The sequence below is a fragment of the Muntiacus reevesi genome, chromosome X, assembly GCF_963930625.1.
Source record: "Muntiacus reevesi chromosome X, mMunRee1.1, whole genome shotgun sequence".
Classification (NCBI taxonomy): Eukaryota; Metazoa; Chordata; class Mammalia; order Artiodactyla; family Cervidae; genus Muntiacus; species Muntiacus reevesi.
In genome coordinates, this window is record NC_089271.1 from 131,347,961 (window position 1) to 131,375,954 (window position 27,994).

Below are 27,994 nucleotides of genomic sequence, written 5' to 3' on the forward strand. Positions count from 1 at the left end.
AAACCTTTTGTACATCGTTAATCACCCTAAATACAATACAAAGGCAAACATGATGACAAACCAAAGGATTACTAATTGATATATTAACAGTTTTACAAACCACCAGGGTAAAGAATATTGCAGGGCAAAAACAAGCAATGAACAAGAATTTCACAGAAGAATTAATTCAAGTCAATGAACACGTGAAAAATATAAAATTTGATATGTACCCCCAATGTTCTTTGCAGCACTGTTTATAATAGCCAGGACATGGAAGCAACCCAGATGCCCATCAGCAGACGAATGAATAAGAAAGCTGTGGTACTATACACAATGGAATATACTCAGCCATTAAAAAGAATACATTTGAATCAGTTCTAATGAGATGGATGAAACTGGAGCCCATTATACATAGTGAAGTAAGCCAGAAAGATAAACACCAATACAGTATACTAACGCATATATATGGAATTTAGAAAGATGGTAACGATAACCCTATATGCAAGACAGAAAAAGAGACATAGATGTATAGAACAGACTTTTGGACTCTATGGGAGAAGGCGAGGGTGGGATGATCTGAGAGAATAGCATTGAAACATATATATTATCAAGGGTGAAACAGATCACCAGCCCAGGTTGGATGCATGAGACAAGTGCTCAGGGCTGGTGCACTGGGAAGACCCAGAGGGATGGGATGGGGAGGGAGGTGGGAGGGGGTTTCAGGATGGGGAACACGTGTAAATCCATGGCTGATTCATGTCAATGTATGGCAAAAACCACTACAATACTGTAAAGTAATTAGCCTCCAACTAATAAAAATAAATGAAAAAAATTTTTTGATATGTAAATTTAAAACAAGATGCTCTATCCTCATCTATCATATTGGGAAGAATATTTTTTTTAAATTAGATACATTCCTGTGGGCAAAAGCATGACCAAACAACCAGTGAGTCATACTACTGGTTGCTATGTAAGTCAGTACATAGCAATAAGTCAGTTGTAATTAGTGCTTCTTGTGAAAAATTTAAGTATGTGTATTCTAATGCCACTATTTCCTTAATATGAAGGAATAATACCCTAGATATTGAACCAGAGTGTTTAATGAGACAGCATATATTATATATTTTTATACATCAGTAAAATAGACCTTCCTCATTTTCTTGAACCTCTGTATAATATTTCATTGTATGACTGCACTATAATTTATTTAACCAGTATCCTTAATATTAATAGATATTTAACTTGTATATCCTTTCTGGATGACAATTTGTCAATGGCAATTCAAGAATTTAAAATGAATATAATCTCCTTTAATCTTGGAATCTTAACTGTAACAATTTATCCCAAGAAAGTAATGAAATGTATATGCTAGTATTAGCTGTGAAATGATACCTATAATAATAAAATTTAGATTAATCTAAATGGCCAATAATAGGGAACTGATCAAGTGCATCATGATATTGACACTCTGCTGCTGTAGCATGAAAGCAGCCATAGACAATATACAGATGAATAGGCATGGCTGTGTTCCAGCTCAACTTTATGGACACTGAAATTTGAATTTCATATAATTTTCTTCTTTAGATTTTCTTCAACTACTTAAAAGTATACACACCATTTGCAGCTTGCAGCCTGTATGCAAACAACTGGCAGACAGGAGTTGGCCCATGGTCTGTAGTTTACAGAGAAATCCTATGAAGAGGGTCGTGGATGGCAGCGTATTTTTTTAAAATTGAAGGATAATTGCTTTACAATGTTGTGTTGGTTTTTGCTGTTAATGACAGCATGAATCAGTTATAAGTATACACATATCCCCTCTCTCTTGAGTCTCTCTCCTCCCATCCCACACTTCCATCCTGCCCACCCTTCTACCCTCTAGGTCCTCACAGAGTGCCAGGCTGAGCTTCCTGTGTTATCTAGCAACTTACCACTAGCTATCTGTTTTACACATGGTAATGTATATATTTCAAGGCAGCATAGTTCTTCTATTTCCCCAAATGCCACAATAAAAAGCACAAGCAGGAAAGGTGAGTCTGCAGTCTAAATAGGAAGGCAAAGCCAAAATCCACAGACACAGTTTGCAACAAGACCAGATCAAAGTGATGCTCCAATGAACTCTGAAATATGACTGGATGGCCAAATTAGAGATGCTACAAGAGCAGGATGGTATTAGTTACAGGAGAGTCTGGAGACAGAATCAGCAGGGCCTCTGGTAGATGTGAGGACTCTAAGACAACTCACTGAAACGTCAGCAAGCTGATGTAGAAAGTGAGTGAGTCTGGTAGGAGTCTGCATTGTCTAAGCGTGACCAAATGCAAGGAGACCATGGGACAGCCTGAGAGCCACCTGGGCCCTTTGAGCTCTCAAAATCACCCAAGGCTCCCTTCCTGGGCCAAGTCCACTATGAAGAGAAACTGATGGAAACAAACTCCACACCGGCTAGGATAGAGCCAGGAGACACAAACTAGAGTTCAGATAAAAGTAGAGGAGGTGAACAGACGGAATCAGATTTCAGAAAGGAATTTACTATAATTAAATTGGCAAAAATAATAGAAGATGGAACTCTATATCTTTGAAATTAGAAAAAAAAAACTATCCTAAATCAAGCCCCCTTCTAAAACTTCAGGGAAACTACTTTCATGTAAAAATAACCAACAGAATAATACTGTTACAGAATTAAAGTAGGCCAGAAAGATGTCCACCAAAAAAATAGATGAAAATTATAATCTAATGTTTTAAAACTAGTGAAAAGATATTAAGAAAAAGTTATATGATATGGAAAAATGTACATGATATCAAAGAATATAAAAATTAAAAATAAGAGCAACTCAGAAATTATATGGTAAAACCCAAGAAATAATTAGAAGTAAAAGAAAATAATCATTTCAGAAATGAAGACTAGCTAGAGGAAACATGGGCAAATAAACACAACAGATAAAACCTTAAGAGAAACAGAACATGAAAAGGATGATGATTTTTAAATCAAAAAGAAATGAGATTAAAATAATCAAAAAGAAAGTTATCAAAAGGATGTGACAAACATAGAAGACAGGCAAAGAAAATAAGGGGACAGAATAACAAAGTCTATAAGCAAAGAAATTTTTACTGAAATTTTAAAAAATGATTTGAAACTACATACTGAAAACGCACACTATATGCCTTGAAAAATCAACCCAGAATGACTAACATCAAGACATATCCTAATAAAATTATTAGACTTGAAGGAAAAAAGTCTTTTGACAACCAGGCAAAAAAGACCAAGTGTTTCAATCCAGAGAAAATTGTCAGTAGACTTTGACAACATTTATGCCAGAAGAAAATGGATGACATATTTAAGATACCCAAGGCAAGAACATGTAAGTTGAGGATTTTATATCTAGCTAAAATGACTTTCAATTATTAATGAAGGAAACTCCATCAATATGTAAATAATTCAGGAAATGTTGGTCTCATGAATCCTGAGAAAACTTTTGGTGCTTCATAAAACCAAAATTACTGGAACGACATCAACAGAAAAACTGGGAGTTAGCATGAAATACACATCATACAGAATTAAGACTAAAAAGGACTGCTGCAGCTAAGTCGTTTCAGTTGTGTCCAACTCTGTGCGACCCCATAGATGGTAGCCCACCAGGCTCCGCCGTCCCTGGGATTCTCTAGGCAGGAACACTGGAGTGGGTTGCCATTTCCTTCTCCAATGCATGAAAGTGAAAAGTGAAAGTGAAGTCACTCAGTCATGTCTGACTCTGTGCGACCCCATGGACTGCAGCCTACCAGGCTTCTCTGTCCATGGGATTTTCCAGGCAAGAGTACTGGAGTGGGTTGCCATTGCCTTCTCCACTAAAAAGGGCTATAAGGGAGAAAATATAGTACATAATGACCTTATGCACTGGACATATAGATACTAGACAACTTCAAGAATGGGGAGAGAATGGGAAGAACATATGGAAAATTTGCTATTTTTGATAATCATTAAATATTATTTTATAGCTTTGTCAAAAGTTCAGAAATTCCTTCAGTTCCACCTGCTTATTTCTCATCTGTTAAGTTCAAATAAAGATATGAGCATTTTATTAAAACGTGTTATATAATATGATTGGTTAAAAGTGTAGACTGGAGGGGACTTCCTTGGTGGTCCATTGGCTAAGACTCCCCAGTCTCAATGCTGGGGGCCTGGGTTTGATCCCTGGTCAGGGAACTAGATCCCACATGCCACAACTAAGAGTTCACATGCTACAACTAATATCAAAGATCCCACATGCTGCAAATAAGACCCAGCACAGTTAAAAAAAAAAGAAATATATTTTTTTTTGAAAACTGTGGACTAGAGGATAAGAATGCCTGAGTTCAGATCCCAGCTCTAACACTTGTTAGTTGAGATCCTAGCTCTGCTAGGTAGCAGCTGTGTAACCTCAAATGAGTTACATATAATCCCTCTGGTGCTTCATTTTCTTCATCTGTAGAGTGGAGATAAAACCTACTGCAGAAGAGGGACAAATTAATGAAGGAAAGGTTGGACAAGTGTCTGACACATCGCAAAAGTTCAATAAGTATGAACTGTTATTACTATTATTGTTACTATTTTTCCATTTACCAGTAAAAGTGCAGTTAGTCCTCCAGAAGATATTCATAGGTTATGTGCAAATACTACACCATTTTACATGAGGGATTTGAATATCCATGAATTGTGGTATTTGAGGGGGTCCTGAAGTCAGTCCCCACAGATACCAAGGGATGACTGTAAAAATGATTTTAATTAAAAAAAGTAACCTGAATATTACCTTCTCATTGGTTTCTGCTCATTAGAACCAATGCTTAAACTGTGTTGGACAGGAAAAAAGCAACCAGCACACTGCAGCAGAAATAGCTTCTAAAAATACATTAATTTTTTTTATTTTTTTTTATTAGTTGGAGGCTAATTACTTCACAATATTTCAGTGGGTTTTGTGATACATTGACATGAATCAGCCATAGAGTTACACGTATTCCCCATCCCGATCCCCCCTCCTACCTCCCTCTCCACCCGACTCCTCTGGGTCCTCCCAGTGCACCAGGCCCGAGCACTGGTCTCATGCATCCCACCTGGGCTGGTGATCTGTTTCACCATAGATAATATACATGCTGTTCTTTCGAAACATCCCACCCTCACCTTCTCCCACAGAGTTCAAAAGTCTGTTCTGTACTTCTGTGTCTCTTTTTCTGTTTTGCATATAGGGTTATCGTTACCATCTTTCTAAATTCCATATATATGTGTTAGTATGCTGTAATGTTCTTTATCTTTCTGGCTTACTTCACTCTGTATAATGGGCTCCAGTTTCATCCATCTCATTAGAACTAATTCAAATGAATTCTTTTTAACGGCTGAGTAATATTCCATGGTGTATATGTACCACAGCTTCCTTATCCATTCATCTGCTGATGGACATCTAGGTTGCTTCCATGTCCTGGCTATTATAAACAGTGCTGCGATGAACATTGGGGTGCACATGTCTTTTTCAGACCTGGTTTCCTCAGTGTGTATGCCCAGAAGTGGGATTGCTGGGTCATATGGCAATTCTATTTCCAGTTTTTTAAGAAATCTCCATACTGTTCTCCATAGTGGCTGTATTAGTTTGCATTCCCACCAACGGTGTAAGAGGGTTCCCTTTTCTCCACACCCTCTGCAGCATTTATTGCTTGTAGACTTTTGGATAGCAGCCATCCTGACTGGCGTGTAATGGTACCTCATTGTGGTTTTGATTTGCATTTCTCTGATAATGAGTGATGTTGAGCATCTTTTCATGTGTTTGTTAGCCATCTGTATGTCTTCTTTGGAGAAATGTCTGTTTAGTTCTTTGGCCCATTTTTTGATTGGGTCATTTATTTTTCTGGAATTGAACTTCAGGAGTTGCTTGTATATTTTTGAGATTAATCCTTTGTCTGTTTCTTCATTTGCTATTATTTTCTCCCAATCTGAGGGCTGTCTTTTCACCTTACTTATAGTTTCCTTTGTAGTGCAGAAGCTTTTAAGTTTCATTAGGTCCCATTTGTTTAGTTTTGCTTTTATTTCCAGTATTCTGGGAGGTGGGTCACAGAGGATCTTGCTGAAATTTATGTCGGAGAGTGTTTTGCCTATGTTCTCCTCTAGGAGTTTTATAGTATCTGGTCTTACATTTAGATCTTTAATCCATTTTGAGTTTATTTTTGTGTATGGTGTTAGAAAGTGTTCTAGTTTCATTCTTTTACAAGTGGTTGACCAGTTTTCCCAGCACCACTTGTTAAAGAGGTTGTCTTTTTTCCATTGTATATCCTTGCCTCCTTTGTCAAAGATAAGGTGTCCATAGGTTCGTGGATTTATCTCTGGGCTTTCTATTCTGTTCCATTGATCTATATTTCTGTCTTTGTGCCAGTACCATACTGTCTTGATGACTGTGGCTTTGTAGTAGAGTCTGAAGTCAGGCAGGTTGATTCCTCCAGTTCCATTCTTCTTTCTTAAGATTACTTTGGCTATTCGAGGTTTTTTGTATTTCCATACAAATTGTGAAATTATTTGTTCTAGTTCTGTGAAAAATACCATTGGTAGCTTGATAGGGATTGCATTGAATCTATAGATTGCTTTGGGTAGAATAGCCATTTTGACAATATTGATTCTTCCAATCCATGAACATGGTATGTTTCTCCATCTGTTTGTGTCCTCTTTGATTTCTTTCATCAGTGTTTTATAGTTTTCTATGTATAGGTCTTTTGTTTCTTTAGGTAGATATACTCCTAAGTATTTTGTTTTTTGTTGTTGCAGTGGTGAATGGTATTGTTTCCTTAATTTCTCTTTCTGTTTTTTCATTGTTAGTATATAGGAATGCAAGGGATTTCTGTGTGTTAATTTTATATCCTGCAACTTTGCTATATTCATTGATTAGCTCTAGTAATTTTCTGGAAGAGTCTTTAGGGTTTTCTATGTAGAGGATCATGTCATCTGCGAACAGCGAGAGTTTCACTTCTTCTTTTCCTATTTGGATTCCTTTTACTTCTTTTTCTGCTCTGATTGCTGTGGTCAAAACTTCCAACACTATGTTGAATAGTAGTGGTGAGAGTAGGCACCCTTGTCTTGTTCCTAATTTTAGGGGAAATGCTTTCAATTTTTCACCATTGAGGGTGATGCTTGCTGTGGGTTTGTCATATATAGCTTTTATTATGTTGAGGTATGCTCCTTCTATTCCTGCTTTCTGGAGAGTTTTAATCATAAATGAGTATTGAATTTTGTCAAAGGCTTTCTCTGCATCTATTGAGATAATCATATGGTTTTTATCTTTCAATTTGTTAATGTGGTGTATTACATTGATTGATTTGTGGATATTAATATCCACAAATCTAAAAATACATTAATTTTTAATTGCCTTTTTTCATTCCTGAAACTTTGATTACTCTCATTTTTGCCCACCATCAGCATCAGGGCCTTTGAGCAGTATGTCTGTGAATATGTTCATGTAAGGTTAAAAGGACAAAAGCAAAAGCTCTGACCTATTATCCAATTATATGTCAGTCTAATTTTGAAATTACTTGTAGAAAAAACCTAAATCCATAAAATTACAGTCCACGACTCAATTCTTACCCGATTGATTTTTTTTCCAATTGATTTTTTAAAATAAGATAATCAACAACAGAATAATGGCCAAAGATGGAAAACATCCTAGGTGAAAAAATAATAGGTGTTTGGGTGGTGAACACAACTAGTTTTTAGTTGTTAGTCATCCTAGAAAAATACATGCATGTAATAATATTTTTTCAAAGAAAGAAACAAAAGTCATAGAATAATGGAACATCAAATCTCAATTGAGGAATACATTCAAGATTTGGTTATTTCCTGCAGTGAATTACCCACAGGGGTGAAGTGGGCTTCATGCACCTTAGCATCACACAAAACACTGGACTTTTATGTGCAAGTCAGTGGATTACGTGCCTCTGTCTTCTTCAGAGCAACATTCACAATAGAAAAGTGTACAATATGAATCATAAATCCCCATGCCTTCAAATCATCGTAGCTTAGAAAGAACTAGCTGACGGTGGTGTGAAGGGAACTAATTTGATATCAGTTGAGGTGGTTATCAATTCAAACCCTCACTTTAAAAATTGATAATTAAAGGGAAAGAATTAAATACGTTTCCTGCCTTTCTAGCAGAAACTGAAATTGAGAACAATTAAAAGGAGCCTAGCTGATAATTGAGAGCAGTGCTTATAGAAAAGTGTCAGCTTAGAAATGTAGATTAAATGATAGATGAGAAAAATCATCATCATTTCACAACCACTAATGAGATTATTGAATCAAGCAAGGATACTAACTGGCCAATGAAAAGCATCAGCTGAAGAGTTGACAGGGTGCTAACATAACACCACACAGATTATCTTCCAGTGACAAGGGGAGGCAACATGTAGATGGCAAGAGGGGACATGTTATTATCACCTTAAAGACAATGGTCAATCAGCCTCACTATGGGTGGACAACTGGATATTATCTGTCTCCTGACACCTGGGACAGCTGGAAAGATTGAAATATGGACTGAGCATTAGATGATATGCATGCATGCTAAGTTGCTTCAGTTGTGTCTGACTCTTTGCGACACTATGGACTGTAGCCCACCAGGCTCTTCTGTCCATGGGATTCTCTAGGCAAGAATACTGGACTACATAGTTATTTCCTTCTCCAAGGGATCTTCTCAATCCAGGGATCGAACCAGCATCTCTTATGTCTCCTGCATTGGCAGGCAGATTCTTTACCACTAGTGCTACCTGTTAAGCCCGTATTAGATGATATTAAGAAAATAATCATTTTTAAAGTGAGGTCATCTTAGCTTTTAAAGATACATACTGAAGTTTAAAAAAAATCAGCAGTATTTGGAAGTCAACTTCAAGTTTAAAAGGCTGTTTTCTAATCAGGAATTCAAAACTGGCACAGGACTGAAAATAAAATTGGTTTCCAAGAAGCAGGGGAAGAATAGATAATATTTTAGGGATGAAAAAGAAATGCAGATGCAGAAGAAAAGCAATTCCCTCTGCAAAGCCCCCACCCCCCAAATATGGCTCGCGGCCCAATTAGTCACAAAGAAAGGGCAAACAGCAAAGCAACAGGAAAAAATGCTGTTGGCCAAAATGTTACTACAGTGATAAACAAAACATTGTCAAAACACTAGAAACCTTAAGGAGAACTATACAGAAGATTTAATTTATTGGTAACCACACCTAAATACATTTTAAGTACCACTACTGATGGTACAGCAGGGAAGAAGAAAGTGTTTAGAAAGGGCATGGATTATTTCTTGGGATTAGAAGCTGGTTACTTTGGGCTACAATGACTTTTAGTGCAGGTTCTGGAATTATCTGTCTATGTGATAGTCCTTGAGAAATTTCTCTGTGGCCCCCAGTGTCTCCATCTTAAAAGTGAGGGGCTGGACTAGAATCTAGAGTTTTGAAAATTTATAATTAAAGGCAACTAAACATGTAAACATATACCTCATTAGATGACTTCTAGGGCAATGTTCATTCTGTAATTATTCATTCCATAATTCCATGGTTCTAGAAGTAAAAGGACAGTCTTTCTGCTAGCATATGCAGTTCAATTTGTGAGGATTGTTGCCATGTAGAGAAAGCAGATTAGTCATCCGGTTAAAAAGCAAACATGGAGATTTGTTCTATAACCCTTTCCCCTGCCTGGCATTTTTATTATACTTTTAGTTTTAAACACTAACTTTATTTAATGGTCTGCAGCCACCACAAACAAAAACATCTTATGCTTTTAGTGGTCCATCTTGTCAGTGTATCTGCCTCACTAAATTATAGAATTATCTGACTCATCAGGACAACATATTATCCTCTAGACAGCAAATTGAAGAAAAGCAATTCTCCCGTCTCTGAGAAAGATAATTGATTTGATTTTGCTGTCAATATTATCATCACTCACTCTATCACCCAGACCTGAAATTATTTTTTACTCTCACTACCTTTCATCACCCACACAGAGTCACTGAGTTGTAATGAGTTACCTTTAATAATGTCTCTTGCATCAATCTCCTCTGCTATCACCTCAGATCAAATCCCTATTGTCTCACAGGCTTGGATAACCATGATATTCTCTTTTCCCTTAATGACTTGTATGGTGTTTCTTTATTATAAAAGTAATACATGCTCATTATAGGCAATTTGGAAATTTCAGAAACATAGAGGGAGAGACAAAATAATATCAATTATCCACAATCTTTCTGCCCAGAGATGATTATTTTGACCTATTTCCTTCCACTCATTGTTCTATGTATATATTGATGAATTTTTATAAAAATTAGGATTGTAATACACTACACATTTATGTTACGATTTTTATACTTATGTCATAAGTATTTTGTTAGGACACTAAATGCTTTGAAAACCTAATTTGTTAAAAAACTTATTCTTGATTGTTGATGTTTCCTTGGCTTCTAATTTTTTGTGTTAGAAACAAATTCTGCATTGGCCATCCTTATGTCATTGTTGGATTATTTCCCTAAAATAAATTCCTAAAAGAAATAATTATAAGATCGAAGATGATTCTGGTTACATTTTACTGAGTTGCCCTCTGGAAAGAAGGGCATTTTACAGGCCCACCAGTGGTGTGTGAAGAGTGCCAGTTCCCAACCCATTTGTTAACACTGGATATTATCACTTTTTAGAAATTTGATAAGCTGGAAATTCATATATCTTTGGTTATATGTCTCATATATATCAGTGAGTCCAAACACATTTTCACAGACATTGGGCATTTGTGTCATGGCACTTTGACTGTCTTTATTGCTAAGAGTGGTAGCAAACTCAAATGCCTTTCAGGGGTCTCGCATGTTAGGTCAATGTGTGAAACCACAGTGGGAATTGGGAATGGTAGGGCCTGAGATGAATTGGTAGTCCATGCCCTGCTTAAGATCCCAAATTGAAAAATTTTAAATAGACCACACTGGCCAAACAAAACATCTGTGGGACAAATTCAGGACTAGATTATCAGTTTGCTACTGTCTAGCACTTCCTCTCTCTGATTCATTCCCTTCAGGTTGTTGTCAGAATGATAGGTGTGGAGACAAGGGAACCCTCCTACACCACTGTAATGTGGTGTATTGTATTACACTGAATGTCAATTGGTACTGCCACTATGGAGAACAGTATGGAGATTCCTTAAGAAGTTAAAAATAGAGCTACTATATGATCCAGCAATCCCACTGCTGGGCATATATCTGGAGAAAACCATGGTCCAAAAGGATATATGCACCCCAGTGTTCACTGCAGCACTGTTTACAGTAGCCAAGACATGGGTGCAACCTAAATGTCCATCGACAGGGGAATGGATAAAGAAGATGTGGTATATTTATACAATGGAGTACTACTTGGCCATTAAAAAGAATCCCATTTGCAACATAGACGGACCTAGAGACTGTCTGGGAGTAAGTCAGACAAAGACAAATATTGTATATATTGCTTATATGCAGAATCTAAAAAAGAAACGATACTAATGAACTTATTTATAGAACAGAAATAGACCACAAACTTACAGAATAGATTTATGGCTACCAGGGGCAGGGAGGGTGGGGGAGAGGAATAGATTGGGGAGTTTGAGATTGACGTGTACACACTGCTATTGATATATTTAAAATGGATAACCCACAAGGACCTACCATATAGCACAGGGAACTCTGCTCAATATTATCTACAACCTAAATGGGAAAAGAATTTGAAAAAGAATAGATACATGTATATGTATAACTGAATCACTGTGCCGTACACCTGAAACTAACACAACATTGTAATCAACTCTACTCCAATTTTAACTATTAGGTTGGCCCAAAAGTTCATTAGGGTTTTCCATCCCATCTTACAGAAAAACCTGAACAAACTTTTTGGCCAGGTCAGTCAGTCAGTTCGGTCGCTCAGTTGTGTCTCACTCTTTGCAACCCCATGGACTGCAGCATGCCAGGTTTGCGTCTCCATCACGAACTCCCAGAGCTTGCTCAAACTCATGTCCATCGAGTCAGTGATCCCATCCAACCATCTCATACTCTGTCATCCCCTTCTCCTGCCTTCAATCTTTCCCAGCATCAGCATCATTGGCCATGCCAATGAAAAGTTAAAAAAACAAAGAATGATATTCCTACTACCTTCTCATAGAGACCAACCAAAATGTGACTCCAAATCTATTTCTGGGAACTCCTCTATCCCAACCCAGTATTTCTATCACACAGAACTCTAAGGAGACTGTGAGGCTCTTGAGGACAAACATCCTGTCTTACAAAAGGCCCTGCAGCATGGTGGAAAGAGAGAACTCTAGAATCAAACAGTTCTTGGTCAAATCCCACCTTATTATTTCCTTCCTGTGTGACTGCAGTAAAGTTATCTAACCTCACTGAGGCTCTAATTCCTCATCTGCAAAATTGCTACTAAGAGCACCAACACCACAGGGTGGGTGTGAAGATGGAGCACTGAATACACTGTGTACACATGGGTGACTGCCAGTCGCTAGTTACAGGTATTGTTAGAATACTTGCACAATTCTTAACCTCCAGCATCTATCACAGTAGCTGGCAAAATGAAAACAGAGGGGTAATCCTAAGGAAAATGTCTGTAACAGTGATTTTCAAAGTGTGGTCTGTGAATGATCTTGCCAGGAGAGGTATCATTGTCGGGCTCCTGTTAAGTATGCAGTTTCCTGGGAACCATCCCAGACCCAGTGAGTTCAAACTTCTCGAGGCAGGGCCCAGGATTCTATATTCTTACAAGCATTCCAGTCAACTGTGACTCAAAGGTGAAGAACCACTGGTTGCCACAACCACCTCGGTCACAATATATGAGCCCTTCATCAGGCACCTGACTTCTGGATCTCCCTGCCTAGTGGTGCCCTATATAGCAGAGTTACCCACTGTCTATGACCCTGATTGGTGAAAAAGATCCAGATGACTTCTCCTCTGACAGCATGCGAGCCTCTGTGCCTTCCTTCCCTAGCCACGTAGCATCACTGCCACTGTGAACCACCCGTTATTACAAGAACCGTTTGGGCATTAAAGAGAAATGGAAAGTATTATCAATAGTAATACTAAGCAATAACATTTGTTGTGGTTGTTTAGTTGTTAACTAAAGAGTTAATAAAAGAATCATGTCTGACTCTTGCGATCCTATGAACTGTAGCCTGCCAGGCTCCTCTGTCCATGGGATTTTCCTGGCAAGAATATTGGAGAGGCTTGCCATGCCCTCCTCCAGGGGATCTTCCCAACCCAGGGATTGAAACCAGGTCTCCTGCATTGCAGGCAGATTCTTTTACCACTGAGCCACCTAGGAAGCCCCAAGCACTAATATTTACTAAGCACCTATAAAGTAACTGCCAGGCACACTAAGGAATTTCTATGTATTAATTTAATCCACATAACAACATTATGCATGCTAAGTTGCTTCAGTCATGTCCGACTCTTTGCAGCTCCATGGACTGTAACCTGACAGGCTCCTCTGTCCATGGAATTCTCCATGCAATAATACTGGAGTGGATAACCATGTCCTCCTCCAGGGGATCTTTCCAACCCAGGGATCGAACCCACATCTCTTATGTCTCCTGCACTGGCAGGCAGGTTCTTTACCACTAGTGCCACGTATTATTACCTTCACTTTACAAGTGAGAAAACTGAGACACAGGGAGGTTAAGGAAGTTACCAAAGGTCAAACAGATGGTACATGACACAGCATAGATCCAAATCCAGACAATCTGACTCCAGAGCACAGGCTATTATCTACTATGCTCTACTATTTCCCCGAATTAAGTGCCTTATGCCTGAAGTGATTACTTTAAGATATATACAATAATATTGATATTTATTTTATTTAGTGTCTTTATTATCTTATTTGGGTGAATATATTTATCAGAGAAACCACAAACTCTGTTGTTCCCACAAGGTCTTAGCTTTCCCAGCCACAAATTCCAGCAGGAATGTCTGTAGTCACATAACTCTTAATAGTTCGGGGGGTGAGAGGTTGCTCTAGTTCCATGTCTTCTGAGGCCAGCTTTCCAGGCAATAGCATGAATAAAATCTATTTCAACTGTTTGCATGCATGTGTACTCAGTAGTTCTGTCATGTGTGACTCTTTGCAACCACAAGGACTGTAGCTCACCAGGCTCCTCTGTCCATGGGATTCTCCAGGCAAGAATAATGGAGTGGGTTGCCATTTCCTCCTCCAGGGGATTGTCCTGACCTAGAGATCAAACTCGCATCTCCTGTGTCTCCTGCATTGCAGGCAGATTCTTTAGCACGGAGCCATGAGGGAAGCCCTTTGACTGTTTATCTTATGTTTATATTTCCCCAAATGAAATTTGAAAGATTATCCAAGAGTCAGAAGACATACCTATCGGTTTAGTTTCTTAAAGGAGGCTCCTCCCCCTGCATGTTTGGATCAAAATACATTCTCTTCCCCAGAGAGAGAATGAAGCCCAGCGATACAAGCTGGATGAAGTATTCAGGGGATTTCTTTTTTTTTTTTTTTCATTTATTTTTATTAGTTGGAGGCTAATTATTTTACAATATTATAGTGGGTTTTGTCATACATTGACGTGAATCAGCCATGGTTTTACATGTATTCCCCATCCCGATCCCCCCTCCCACCTCCCTCTCTACCCACTCCCTCTGGGTCTTCCCAGTGCAGGGGATTTCTTAAATGGTATGTTTGGCCTGAGATACAACATTTTAAATCAGCTCTTTAATCTTTTAGACAAAATGTACTTTAAAATAACCAATTTTGAAATGAAATTCTGACCCATGCTACAACATGGATGAACCTTGAAAACGTTATGCTAAGTGAAAGAAGTCAGACACAAAAGGCCAAATATTGTAGGATTCCATTTATATGAGGTACCTAGACTAGGCAACTTCATAAAGATAGAAAGCAGAACAGAGGTTATCAGGGGTCGAGGGGAATGGAGAATTATTGTTTAATGGGTACAGTTTTTGCTTAGGATGATTATAACATTCTGGAAATAGTGAGGATGGTTGAAGATGGTCCAACAACATTGTAAATGTACTTAATGTCATTGACCTGCATACTTAAAACTGGTTAAAATGGTAAAATTTATGTTAAGTATGTTTTACCAAAAAAAATTTTTTAATCCCATAGCCTCCCCTCAAAAAATCAATTTTACACCCCATTGAGTCAGAACTTACCAGGGTATCATCATTCTGGTCTCCAAACATTTCTTTAAAAATCTTGCCAGGATCAGGAATTGGAGGGAATATAATGATCTTGAGCCTTTAAGAAAACAGGGACATTTCTGATCAAATCTTCCAGTCCATAGAAATGTTCCTCTTAAATACAGCCATAGTTAAAGAGGGCTTAGACAAAAGACATGGTACACAAGTCATCTTTAGTGATAATTCAGTTGTGAAGAAATTTCTAAAGCAGGCTGAGAAATCAATGTCTCAAGAATATCAAGTGTGGGTAAAGCAAAGGACCCATCAGTAGCAGACTACTTATAATCTATCACTTAAATTTTTTTTCTAGCTTTATTGAGGTATACTTGACAAACAAAAATTGTATAAATTTGAGGTGTGCAAAGTGAGTTTTATGTAGGTGTACATTGTGAAAAGATCATCACAATCAAAGTAATTAACATATCCATCACCTCACATACTTATAATTGTGTGTGTGAGTCTGTGTGTGTGTTATACCCTATCATTTAAGTAACAATGGTGTTTTACTTTATCACAGATCAGATTGGAGCCTGCTATTTATAATTTTTAAAAAAAATTCTTCTGAGAACAGGAGACATTCCTCTTTAATTTTTCTTTTCTTTTTCTAATTTGTCTTCTATTTTAAATTTTTTTCAATTTTTCTAATTGAAGTATAATTGAGTTACAATGTTGTGTTAATTAGTTCTATACAGCAAAGTAACTTATACACATAAACGTATATTCTTTTCCACTATGGTTTACCACAGGATACTGAATATAGTTCCCTGTGCTATATAGTAGGACCTTATTTTTTGTCCATTCTATACATAATTGTTTGCATCTGCTAATCCCAAATTCCCAATCCATCCCTTCCCCACACCCCTCCCCCTTGCAACCATCAGTCTATTCTCTATGTCTGTGATTCTGTTTCTGTTTCACAAATAAGTTCATATGTGTCACAGTTTAGATTCCACATATAAGTGATATCATATGACATTGTCTTTCTCTTTCTGACTTACTTAGTATGATAATCTCCCATCGCATCAATGCTGCTGCAAATGGCATTATTTCATTGTTTAATAGCTGAGTAATATTCCACTGTATAAATATACTACATCTTCTTTATCCATTCCTCTGTCAATGGACATTTAGGTTGTCTCCATGTCTTGGCTATTGTAAATAGTGCTGTTATGAACATGGCAGTGCATGTATCTTTTTGAATTACCATTTTGTCTGAATTCTGTTTTTGCATCTGATAGTATTACACTGGCCCAAAAGTTCATTCAGGTTTTTCTGTAAGATGGTGTGGAAAAACCCGAATGACCTTTTTGGCCAATCCAACAGTACCCTCTGGTGGACCTACCTCATCTCCTAGGTCTCTAAATATTGATGTGTCCTAGGGTTCAGTGTTTTGTCCTCTTTATCTCCCTCACTTTATAAGCACTCTCTTCTGGTCTTAAGGGCTTTAAATCTATTTATATGCTGAGGACTCCCAAATTTCTAACCCTGGTCCAAACCTCTTCTTTAAACTCCAGATTCATGTATACAGGTAATGATTCAGCATCTCTACCTGGATATTTAATAGGCATCTCAAACTTACCATGTTCAAAACTGATGTCCTCACCTTTTCTCTAAAGCCAGATCTCCTCCCAATCTTCCCCATCTCAGTAAAAGGCTGCAATATTCACTCAGTTGCTGAAGCCAAGAATCTAAGAGTTATCCCTGGAGTCCTCAATTACTCTTACACCTCCAAAAACAAGCAGCCATCAGCAAGTGCTATTATTAATTTCATCTTCAAAATACATCCCACATCAGAATATTTCTTACTACCTTCATTTCAAACCTCCTGGTCTACACTACTCTCATCTTTCCACCCAAACACTACAATGTTTCTTAACTGGTCTACCTGATTTTACTCTTGCCCAAGTCAAGTCTTCACTCAGCAATACAATGATCCTTTATGATAGTCAATCCAATCACATCCCTCTCCTGCTTAAAACTCTCGAATATTTTCCCATCATGCTTAGGATAACAACTCAATTCCATGCCACAGCCCACATGATCTGGTCTTGCCTCATATTCTCTCCTGCCTCTCCTGCCTCATATCCTCTTGTTCTCCCCCCTTGTATACTTTCCTCTAACAAGACACACTAAGCTGATTCTAGCCTCAGAACCTTTGCACTTGCTGTTCTTTTGGCCTAGAATGTTCTTTCTTTGAATATCTGACTGGCTCACTCCTTTAAGTCTGTCTTCAAATGTCACTTTCTCAGAGAGGCCTTCCCTGGCATTCCATGTAAGATTAGCTTCATATCACTTCCTAGCCTTTCTCCCCAGCCCAACTCCATAACTTTACTACTCACTATGTGAACCCATAGGTAGGGACTTTGTCCTGTTCAGCACCACAACTCTAGCAATTAGAACAGTGCCTGGCACATAATGCCGACAAAGGTCCATCTAGTCAAAGCTATGGTTCTTCCAGTCGTCATGATGGATGTGAGAGTTGGACTATAAAGAAAGCTGAGCACCGAAGAATTCATGCTTTTGAACCGTGCTGCTGGAGAAGACTCTTGAGAGTCCCTTGGACTGCAAGGAGGTCAAACCAGTCTATCCTAAAGAAAATCAGTCCTGAATATTCACTGGAAGTACAGATGCTGAAGCTGAAACTCTAATAATTTGGCCACCTGATGTGAAGAACTAACCCATTGGAAAAGACCCTGATGTTGGGAAAGATTGAAGGTAGGAGGAGAAGGGGATAACAGAGGATGAGATGGTTGGATGGTATCACCAACTCAATGGACATGAGTCTGAGCAAGCTCTGGGAGTTGGTGATGGACAGGGAAGCCTGGCATGCTGCAGTCCATGGGGTCGCAAAGAGTCGGAATGACTAAGCAACTGAACTGAACTGAGATGGCACATAAATGGGCACTCAACACATGCATGCTTAAAGAATACTGAAATAATGATAAAATATTGATTCTAGAACCAGCTTAGTAAACTTATTCCAACTTTAGGTATTTTCCTGAAAGAGCAAACAATAGCACCAGACTAGTCCCTATGATGAAATCAAGAAAGTAAAAAATTCTCCAAGAATAAGTATCATGTCTTAGAACTTGAAGTACTTTATCCTATAGCATTAAGTAGCAACCCATTTTGCCTTCACATTAAACAAGTCATTTAATTGCTAATGATCTCCATTTCTAAAACTTATGAACTAGCAACTAATGGTTGACAAATTAGGTGTTTTAGAGAGTTGAGTGAATGTAAGTCTTATCAACATTCTAAAAATGTACAAACAGAGCACTGCCTGAGTAGCACCTTGGAAGACCAAGACTTTCCTCACCAGAAAACGGGCACAATAATACTTGCCACACCATCCTACCAAAAGCCAGGTATAGCCAAAATACTGCCAACACACTGGGCAGACATCAAACACACCCACAAAGAATAATAACCATAGCAGCCAGGCTAGCAGAAAGTGTCAGGCCTGCCTGAGCAGCTACCTTACCTTTTCAGATACAGCAGAAGGACAATGACTGCGGCTGCAACGATGACTGGAATGATGAGTAATGTGGTTATGTAAAATGTCAGATTGGCCTTCTGACCTGGGAAATGGAAAGCAAACAGAAAGACATGAGAAATAAAACCTTTTGAGAAATAAACTAAGCAATCTTGTTATATTAGACTAACGAGATTACAGCTATTTCTGCCCTCTACACCAACATATTCCCCTAAATTCTTCAATTATCTTGTCTTTTGTTATGTTAATAGTGGGGTTGGGAGGAAGTCCTGCTCTGGTGCCTAAAATTCCATGGATAAATAAGCACCTTAAGGATTATCTGAAACCAGGATATCGTAATTGGTTTTAGACACTATTAACAAGGAAGTTATATTTTTAAAATATGTCATCTCATTAACACTATCTTGTTTTATTGGTTGCTTAGCATTATTGTTGTCATTGTTTTAGTCGCTAAGTCGTGTCCAACTCTTCTGGAACCCCATAGACTGCAGCCCACCAGGCTCCTCTGTCCCAAGGAATTCTCCAGGCAAGAACACTGGACTGGATTGCCATTTCTTCCTCCAGGGGATCTTCCCAATTCAGGGATCAAACTCATATCTCCTGCCCTGGCAGGTGGATTCTTTACTGCTGAGCCACCAAGGAAGTTCTAGAGATAGATAATATTATTTCCCATTTATACAGATGAGAAGTATAAGGCTGAGAAAGGTTTAATGGCTTGTCCAGAGGGTTTAATAAGTAATGGAGTCAAGCCTAAAACCCAGCACTGTCCAATTCCAAAGCTTTTTATTAACTGCCTTGCTACACCTAACACTTAGAATGGCATATGTCTATTTACATGTTCATCTTTTCCATGAGGGCATGAACATCCGGAAAGCATCATCAGGGCCTAGCATTCTGTTAGGCAACCTCTAAGATGACTCTAAATGACCCTTGCCTCCTGATATTCATACCCTTGTGTAATTCTCTCCCCTTTAGGGTGGGCTAGACTAAATGTGTGAACCACAACAGTGATGGAATGTCCCTCTGAGACAAGGTTATAAAGGGCTGTGGTTCTCATATTGGGTGTTCTCTCATATGCTCTTTCTTGCTTGGACCACTCACTTGGGGAAGCCAGCTGCCATGTTATGAGGTAGCCCTGTGGGGAGGTTCAAGTGGCAACGGACTGAGAGAGACCCCCATATTAGTTTCCTAGAGCTGCTGTAAAAAAATCACCATACACTGGTTGACTCAAAACAATAGAAATATATTCTCTCATAGCTCTGGTGGCGAGAAGGCCAAAATCCTAGCTTCTGGTGGCTTTCAAGAATCCTTAGCATCCCTTGGCTTGTAGCTGCACCACTCCAATCTCTGCCTTCATCTTCACATGGCCTTCTCTGTTTCTGTATATTCTTCTTTTGATAAGGATACTAGTAATTGGAGGGCTTCCGTGGTGGCTCAGAGGTTAAAGCGACTGCCTGCAGTGCGGGAGACCTGGGTTCGATCCCTGGGTCGGGAAGATCCCCTGGAGAAGGATATGGCTACCCACTCCAGTATTCTTGCCTGGAGAATCCCATAAACGGAGGAGCCTGGTGGGCTACAGTCCACAGGGTCGCAAAGAGTCGGACACGACTGATCGATCTCATTTTCACTTTCACTTTTCACTCAGCCCTTAAGGGCTTCCCTGGTGGCTCAGGTAGTGAAGAATCTGCCTGCAAGGCAGGAGACCTGGGTTTGATCCCTGGGTGGGGAAGATCCTCTGAAGACAGGAATGACAATTCACTCCAGTATTCTTGCCTGGAGAATTCCATGAACTGAGAAGACTGGCGGGCTACAGTCCATGGGGTCACAAAGAGTCAGACACAACTGAGCGACTAACACTTTCACTTTTCACTCTTCACTCAGCCCTTATGGCCTCTTCTTAACTTGATTACATCTGCAAAAATTCTATTTCCAAATAAGGTCATATTCATAGGTACAAGGAATTACAACTTGAACATATCTTTTGGAGGTTCGAAATGAAACCTTCTAAAGCCTCCATCCAGCAGCCAGTGTGAAAATGAGGATTTCCAATGACCATATAAGTGATCTTGAAAGTAGATTCTCCAGCCCCAGTCAAGCCTTCAGATGGAACCACAGTCCCAGTCAACAGCTTGACTGGAACCTTACAAGAGAACTTGAGCCAGAGGTACCTAGCAAAGTTGTGCCCAGATTCCTGAGCCATGGAAATTGTGAGATAGTGAATATCTGTTTTTAAGACACTAATTTCTTATGCAATAATATAATGTAGCCTGGCATATAGCGTGTTCAATCTCTCAATTAAAAGGGCTTGATTACTTCAATAGCCTGTTTCTCTTATTGTTAGGTAGCTGTTAGGAAGTTCTTAAGTTGGTCCTGTTTTGCCCCATAGAGCCACAAAAAAAAAGACAGCCTATTCTCTCTTCTACCTGACACTACCTCAAATATTGGAATTCAGCAATCATGACTCCCTAGGCTTACTTCATTAACTGTGCCTCCCCAAATTTTAACATTCTTCAACATCCTGATTATGCTTTCAAGGAAAAATTCCAGTCTCCTAATGCACCTCTTACAATGTGGTGCCCAGGATGGAATGCTGCACACTTCTGATGTAGCCAGGACATTGTGCCACATGCCGCAGTATCTCCTTTTTCTGGATGCTGTACTATCACTGCTGCCCATGACTATATATGCCTTTGGGGGACATTTAAGGGTCTGATGTTGAGTCACTTTGAGCTTGCCATCTAATAAAACCCTAGCTCCCACCCCACAATACACGTATCCATAAGGCACATGTCTTTCCAATCCTATACTTGATTCTAGCACATAGCTTGTATAGCCTCTCAATTAATAAGTGAGGCTGATTTTTTTTCAAACCTGAAAGTGTGAAAGTCACTCAGTCACATCCAATTCTTTGCGACCCCAAGGACTATACAGTCCATGGAATTCTGTAGGCCAGAATACTAGAGTGGATAGCCTTTCCCTTTTCCAGGGGATCTTCCCAACCCAGGGATCGAACCCAGGTCTCCCACATTGCAGGCAGATTCTTTACCAGCTGAGTCACAAGGGAGGCCCAAGAATACTGGAGTAGGTAGCCTATCCCTTCTCCAGTGGATCTTCCCAACCCAGGAATCGAACCAGGGTCTCCTGCATTGTAGGTGGATTCTTTACCAACTGAGCTATCAGGGAAGCCCAGATACAGGTTTATTTCTATAAAATGTCATCAAGGTCATTGTCGTACACTTGATTCTGTTACCAGCACATAGGATAGTCCTCTAGCACTGCACAATCTGAAGATTTAATCATGCCTGCCTTCTGTAGTTTTGTTTAGGTTGTTCACAAAGATGGAAACAGGACAGAAGAGAGAAGAACATCATTTGGATGGCAAATTTTCAGTGAGCTGCATAATGTAAATTAACTCTGAGTGATTTGATAATAATTAAACAGAAAGTACATTTCAATTGTAAGTGTTCTCTGGCTGATGTCAAGAATGAAGAACAGTCCTTTCCCATAATGTTTTCTGCCTCAATTTAGTTTCCATGCATCAATGGTTTAAATTTTAATGAAAAATTCCATTCTCTTACCTATACTCATCGCTTGACTCCAATTACTCCAGAGTTTGTCATCCTCATAGCATAACTTATTTGTTTTGACTCTTATTCTGACTGTGTTCAAAGCATCAGAACGAATACCGGGAATCATGAAACAAATTGTACCCTTAGATACAAGATAAAAACACAAAGAATATTACCAATTTATTCTCTTTCTCTGCTTCTGAATCCTAAATATAATTATCTGCCAAGTTCTGTATATGATGAAGATTTTGTACTGCAATGCAAATTATCTGACTTTAACTCTCGTAAAAGAAAATTAGCAATAATCCACAGAACAAAGTAGTTTGTTTTCCTCAAAGCAGTTCAAATTTAGGATATGCTTACCCTGCCTCATCACCAATTACCATATGAGTTTAAGTCCAAATAGTTCAAGTTGAATTTACTGACCTCTAGGTTTCCTTTAAATTCTGTATTCTGACATTTGGCCTCTTCAACCTCGAAAATATAAAAAAATACATAAATTCAAAAGAAATTAAAGACCACATTTTATATCATTTAACCATTTTAACAAGTTTTCTTTTATACCATTAACAGAAGACCAGTTATAGTGGGAAAAAGGGAGGATTTTTTAAAAATAAATGGTGCTAGGATTGTCATACTGAGTGAAATAAGTCAGACAGAGAAAGGAAATATCATAGGATGTGTGGAATCTAAAAAGAAATGAGGGGATATATGTATACTTATACCTGATTCACGTTTTTGTATGGCAGAAACCAACACAACATTGTAAAGTAATAATCCTTCAATTAAAAATAAAAATTTAAAAAAGAAATGATACAAATGAATTTATTTATGAAACAGACTCACAGACTTAGAGGATGAATTTATGGTTAGCAGGGGGAAGGGTTGGGGGAAGGGACAGTTAGGAAGTTTGGGATGTACCAGTATACAGTGTTACATTTAAAAAGGATAACCAACAAGGACCTACTGCACAGCACAGGGAACTCTGCTCAATGTTATGTGGCAGCCTGCATGGGAGGGGAGTTTGGGGCAGAATGGATACATGCATATGTATGGCTGAGTCACTCTACTGTGCACCTAAAACTATCACAACATTGGTAATTGGCTATACCCCAATATAGGGCTTCTCAGGTGGCGCTAGTGGGATTAGAAGTCCAGATAATAATTGCTCGTTGGGAAAGTAGTGACCAAAAGAGGTCACGATTGAGCTTATGGGGAGCTGGTTTTGTAACTGACAAATCATTTGTGAATAATGACTTCTGCAATTTTTCTATAGTATAATACATAGAAATAAATAGTTTAAAAATATTATGCTCCCTTGTTGAGAATATGTGCTCAGATGCTCAGTCATGTCTGACTCTTTGCAACCCCATGGGCTGTAGCCAGCCAGGCTCCTCTGTCCATGGGATTCTCCAGAAAAAAATACTGGAGTGTGTTGTCATTTCTTTCTCCAGGGGATCTTCCTGACCCAGGGGTCGAAACTGCATCTCCTGCATTGGGAGGCAGATTCTTTACCACTAGCGCTACCCGGGAAGCCCAATAATATATCAAAAAATGACTGAGTTAGGACTTGCCTGGTGGTTCAGTGGTAAAGAATCCACCTGTCAAGCAGGAGACACAGGTTCGATCCCTGGTGCAAGAAGATCCCACATGCTGGGGTGCAACTAAGCCCATGAGCCACAATTACCAGGTCTGTGCTCTAGAGCCCAGGAACTGCAACTACTGAGCCTATGTGCCACAACTATTGAAGCCCGTGTGCCCTAAAGCCCATGCTCCGCAACAAGAGAAGCCACAGTAATGAGAAGCCTGCACACCACAAGAAAGAGTAGCCCCTGTTTGCTGCAACTAGAGGAAAGCCCATGCAGCAACAAAGATCCAGCACAGTCAAAAATAAAAAAGTTAAACAAAATTATTGTTTTTAAATGACTGAGTTAGAGAAAAGAAAAGAAAATGAAAATTTCTCCTCTATACAATTTAAGTCACTTGTTGTATGATGTAAAGAGAATAACCAATTCCTAAAATGCAGATATTTCAAAATCAACACAAGAAAGTCTCTTGCTTCATTTCAATAGTCTACTTTTGGCAACAGGTCCATGAAAAGACATTCAACATCACTAATATACACTATTACACACTAATATACACTAGTGTATAAAATATACACTAATCATTAGCAAAATATACATCAAAATCACAATCATCTTACACTGCTGATGACAGAATGGCTGTCGTCAAAAAGATAAGAGATAACAAGTGCTGGAGAGGGTGTAGAGAAAAGGAAACCCTCATGCACTGTTGGTGGGGATATAAACCAGTGCAGTCACTTTGGAGCAGTATGGAGGTATCTCAAAAAATTAAAAATAGAACTATCATATGATCTAGCAACCCCAAGGAAATCCTGCCATTTGTGACAACATGGAAGAAACTTCAGGGCACTATGCTAAGTGAAATAAGTTAGACAGAGAAAGACAAATACTATATGATCTCACTTGTATGTGGAATTCAAATAAGTCAAATTTACTGAGGCGCAGTGCAGCATGGTAATTGCCAGAGGCTGGCGAGTGGGGAAAATGGAAAGATGTTGGTCAGGGGTACAAATTTTCAGTTATGAATTCTGGGGATTTAATGGGGCTTCTCTGATAGTTCAGTCGGTAAGGAATCTGCCTGCAATGCAGGAGATCCTGGTTCGATTCCTGGGTTGGGAAGATCCACTGGAGAAGGAATAGGCTACCCACTCCAGTATACTTGGGCTTCCGTTGTGGCTCAGCTGGTGAAGAATCCACCTACAGTGCCGGAGACCTGGGTTCAATCCCTGGGTTGGGAAGATCCCCTGGGAAAGGGGAAAGGCTACCCACTCTAGTATTCTGACCTGGAAAATTCCATGGACTATATAGTCCATGGGGTCGCAAAGAGTTGGACATGAGTGAGCGACTTTCACATGATGATTACAGTTAATAATACTGTACTATATACCTGAAATTCGCTGAGAGATCTTGTTTTTGCACCACAAAAAAAGTCTGTGAGGTGATGAATGTGTTAATTTGATTGTGATAATCATCTCATAATGTATATGATTATTATAACCTTGTATACCTTAAAATAATATTGCACAACCTAAATACATATAATTTCCACTTGCCAATCATACCTCAGTACAGATGGAAAAAATAGTCAACTTCTATCAGAGATGTGTAAACATGGGACAAAGACCAGAACATATGCTATGTCATTCACCGAATGATTCCTACCAGCATTTGTGAAGAGTGAAAGGCCAACTGAATGATGATGAGCCATCCTATCAATACTTCATATAAGGTCAGAGAAAAAGCTCCTCAGGGGTTACTGTACCCCAGTGCTGGCCATATGGAGTCAGAGGCCTGCTGGGGAATCACAAGTGGCAACTACCCCTTGAGGGACCAGGCTGCAGGCTGATGTACCCCCCTCCCCTGGACTATCTCCCTGATGTATATATTCCAAAGTCAGCAAATTATTGTGTAAATTGATGGTTCTGGGCTCTTGTTCAAATGTAAATCTCCTTGTGTAGTTTATCAGCTGCTCAGATACTTCTGTGAGAAAAGGGAAACAAGGACACAGATCACCAAGTGGCTAGCTGGCGGGGATGGGCATGCCCAAAGACAAGTCACTTCATGCTTTATGATTCTGTCATAAGCAACCCTGACCCAGAGCCATGGATGGCACCAGTTCATGCTCCAGCCTACTTCCCCCTCTTAACTAGAACACCAGGCCAAATAGCTCCTCAAAAAGTCTTGCAAGAAGAACCAAGAAAGGGTCTAACCAACTGAGCTCACAATCAGTGAGCACACAAAAAGCTGATGACAATCTAGGGGATGGAGCAGCTGGTGAACATCTGCTAAGAGAGAGAACATTAAACTCAAGTGTATAAACAGAGTTAATTCCAAATTGACTACAGTTCTGGTTTTGATGGATAAATTCCACAGTATATGTGCTCTCTTCAGTTCAGAAGTTTTTTTTTAAAGGTAACAATTCAATAAGAATTTATTAAGTGACAACTGTACACATGGTCTTATACCCAGAGTTCTTGGTTAAAATGCAATACATGGAGACCAACCTCTGAAGTCATACTTATTAGCTGTGTGGCCTGTAGCAAGTTACTTAACCTCTCTGAGCCTTAGTTTCTCACTAAAACATAGGTTAAAAAGGAACCGATTTCATGGATTGCTATGAGCAACTATATAAGAAGTACATAGAAGACTGTATTTGTAATACATCATGAGAAATAAGTGATGGCTATTACTAGCAAGAGGAAGTATTGAGATAGTCCCCAGGGGTTTAAGAATAAAAGCTTTGGAGTTAGACTTTTGCTGAAATCTTGGACTCTAACCCTTACTAGAAATGTGACCTTAGGAATAACCTTTGAGACTGAAGTTTTCTCATCTGTAACAGGCCTAGATCCTTGGGGTCATTGTGAGGACTAAATGAGACAACTCAGATAAAGTACTTATTAAAATAGCTGCTATTGTTGCTGCTGCTGCGCGACCCCAAAGACGGCAGCCCACCAGGCTCCTCCATCCCTGGGATTCTCCAGGCAAGAATACTGGAGTGGATTGCCATTTCCTTCTCCAATTAAAATAGCTAATACAGCAATTGCTTAATACATATTAGTTGGTATTAGTAGCCAGAACAGTACAAAGTAAATACCACCTAATTCCTCCCCCTTACAGGAGCTTATATTTTTAGTCAAGATCATGGGTAACTAGTAGGACATCATTTAGTGCCAAGTGAGTAATACAAGTGGCATGTGTCTCTGGATTTCAGACAGAAGAGAGCAGTTAAGGCTGGAATAGTCAAGCATATTCGGTTTTCTGATAACTCACTTAGTTGTAAATTCAAGCCTCACCCCCTCCCCGCTTGGAAGCCCTTTGCTTTTTCCTTTTGTGGCATTATTTGGGGACCCTGATTTCTGGGATGAAGAATGATTATTCTGCTTCAGCAAACGCTTTTATTTGCAAATGCGCAGAAGAGCTCTGCTCAGCTGGGGACCTGGTCGCTCCCTCCAGAGTTACAGCCTGTCAACAGCGGCTTATTTTAGTAAATAAAATACTTTAGTTTTCGAAATTCCCATGAGGAGCTAAAACAAGTGAACCAAGGGATCTTCCCACATGTGAACTGCAGGACTCCTGTAAAAGCCCATGGTTTCTAATCTCTCAAACTCAAATGGATACAGGGCCCAGGCAGGTAACACAAGTGAGTGGCACAGTCCCTGTGGTCCTAAGGCACCACCTTATAGCAATTACACCCTCAGGTACCACAGGTTTCAATCTGGGCAGAAAATTCAAATGTAATATACAAGCAAACAAAACCCCACTTTGTTTTGTGGTCAAAACAAAAATGTCTGAGGCCTGAGTTTGAGATCTCTGTTCTAAAGCATAACAATGCATCTGGGCCCTGAGGTTATGCCACACCCTGTTAGGACCAGTGCTCCAATGCATGCGTGTATGCTCAGTTGCTCAGTGGAGTCCAACTCCTTGCGACCCCATGGACTGCCAGGCTCCTCTATCCATGGAATTTCCTGGAGTGGGTTGCCAAGATTACTGGAGTGGATTGCCATTTCCTACTCCACAGGGACCTCTTATCAGCATGTTTTATATTAGATTCCAAAGAGCATAAATGCACATGATCCAAAAAATACTAACTACTCAGTATTGACTACTCTAGTTGCTACAAGCTCCAAAAAAAAAACTGAACGACCATACAGGAGC

General features: G+C 39.2%; 1 protein-coding gene across 2 annotated transcripts in view; it reads right to left on the reverse strand.

Annotated features, from left to right (window-relative positions):
• The window catches only part of IL13RA1 (interleukin 13 receptor subunit alpha 1), a 69,968-nt gene that overhangs the window by 12,757 nt on the left and 29,217 nt on the right, over positions 1 to 27,994 (reverse strand). For both annotated transcript variants that reach the window (XM_065915897.1, XM_065915896.1), the window contains exons 7-10: positions 22,680 to 22,727; positions 22,263 to 22,395; positions 18,673 to 18,769; positions 15,162 to 15,246 (exon numbers count right to left, since the gene is read on the reverse strand). In XM_065915897.1, the coding sequence (XP_065771969.1) occupies positions 15,162 to 15,246; positions 18,673 to 18,769; positions 22,263 to 22,395; positions 22,680 to 22,727 (363 nt within the window). The remainder of the gene's footprint in view (positions 1 to 15,161; positions 15,247 to 18,672; positions 18,770 to 22,262; positions 22,396 to 22,679; positions 22,728 to 27,994) is intronic.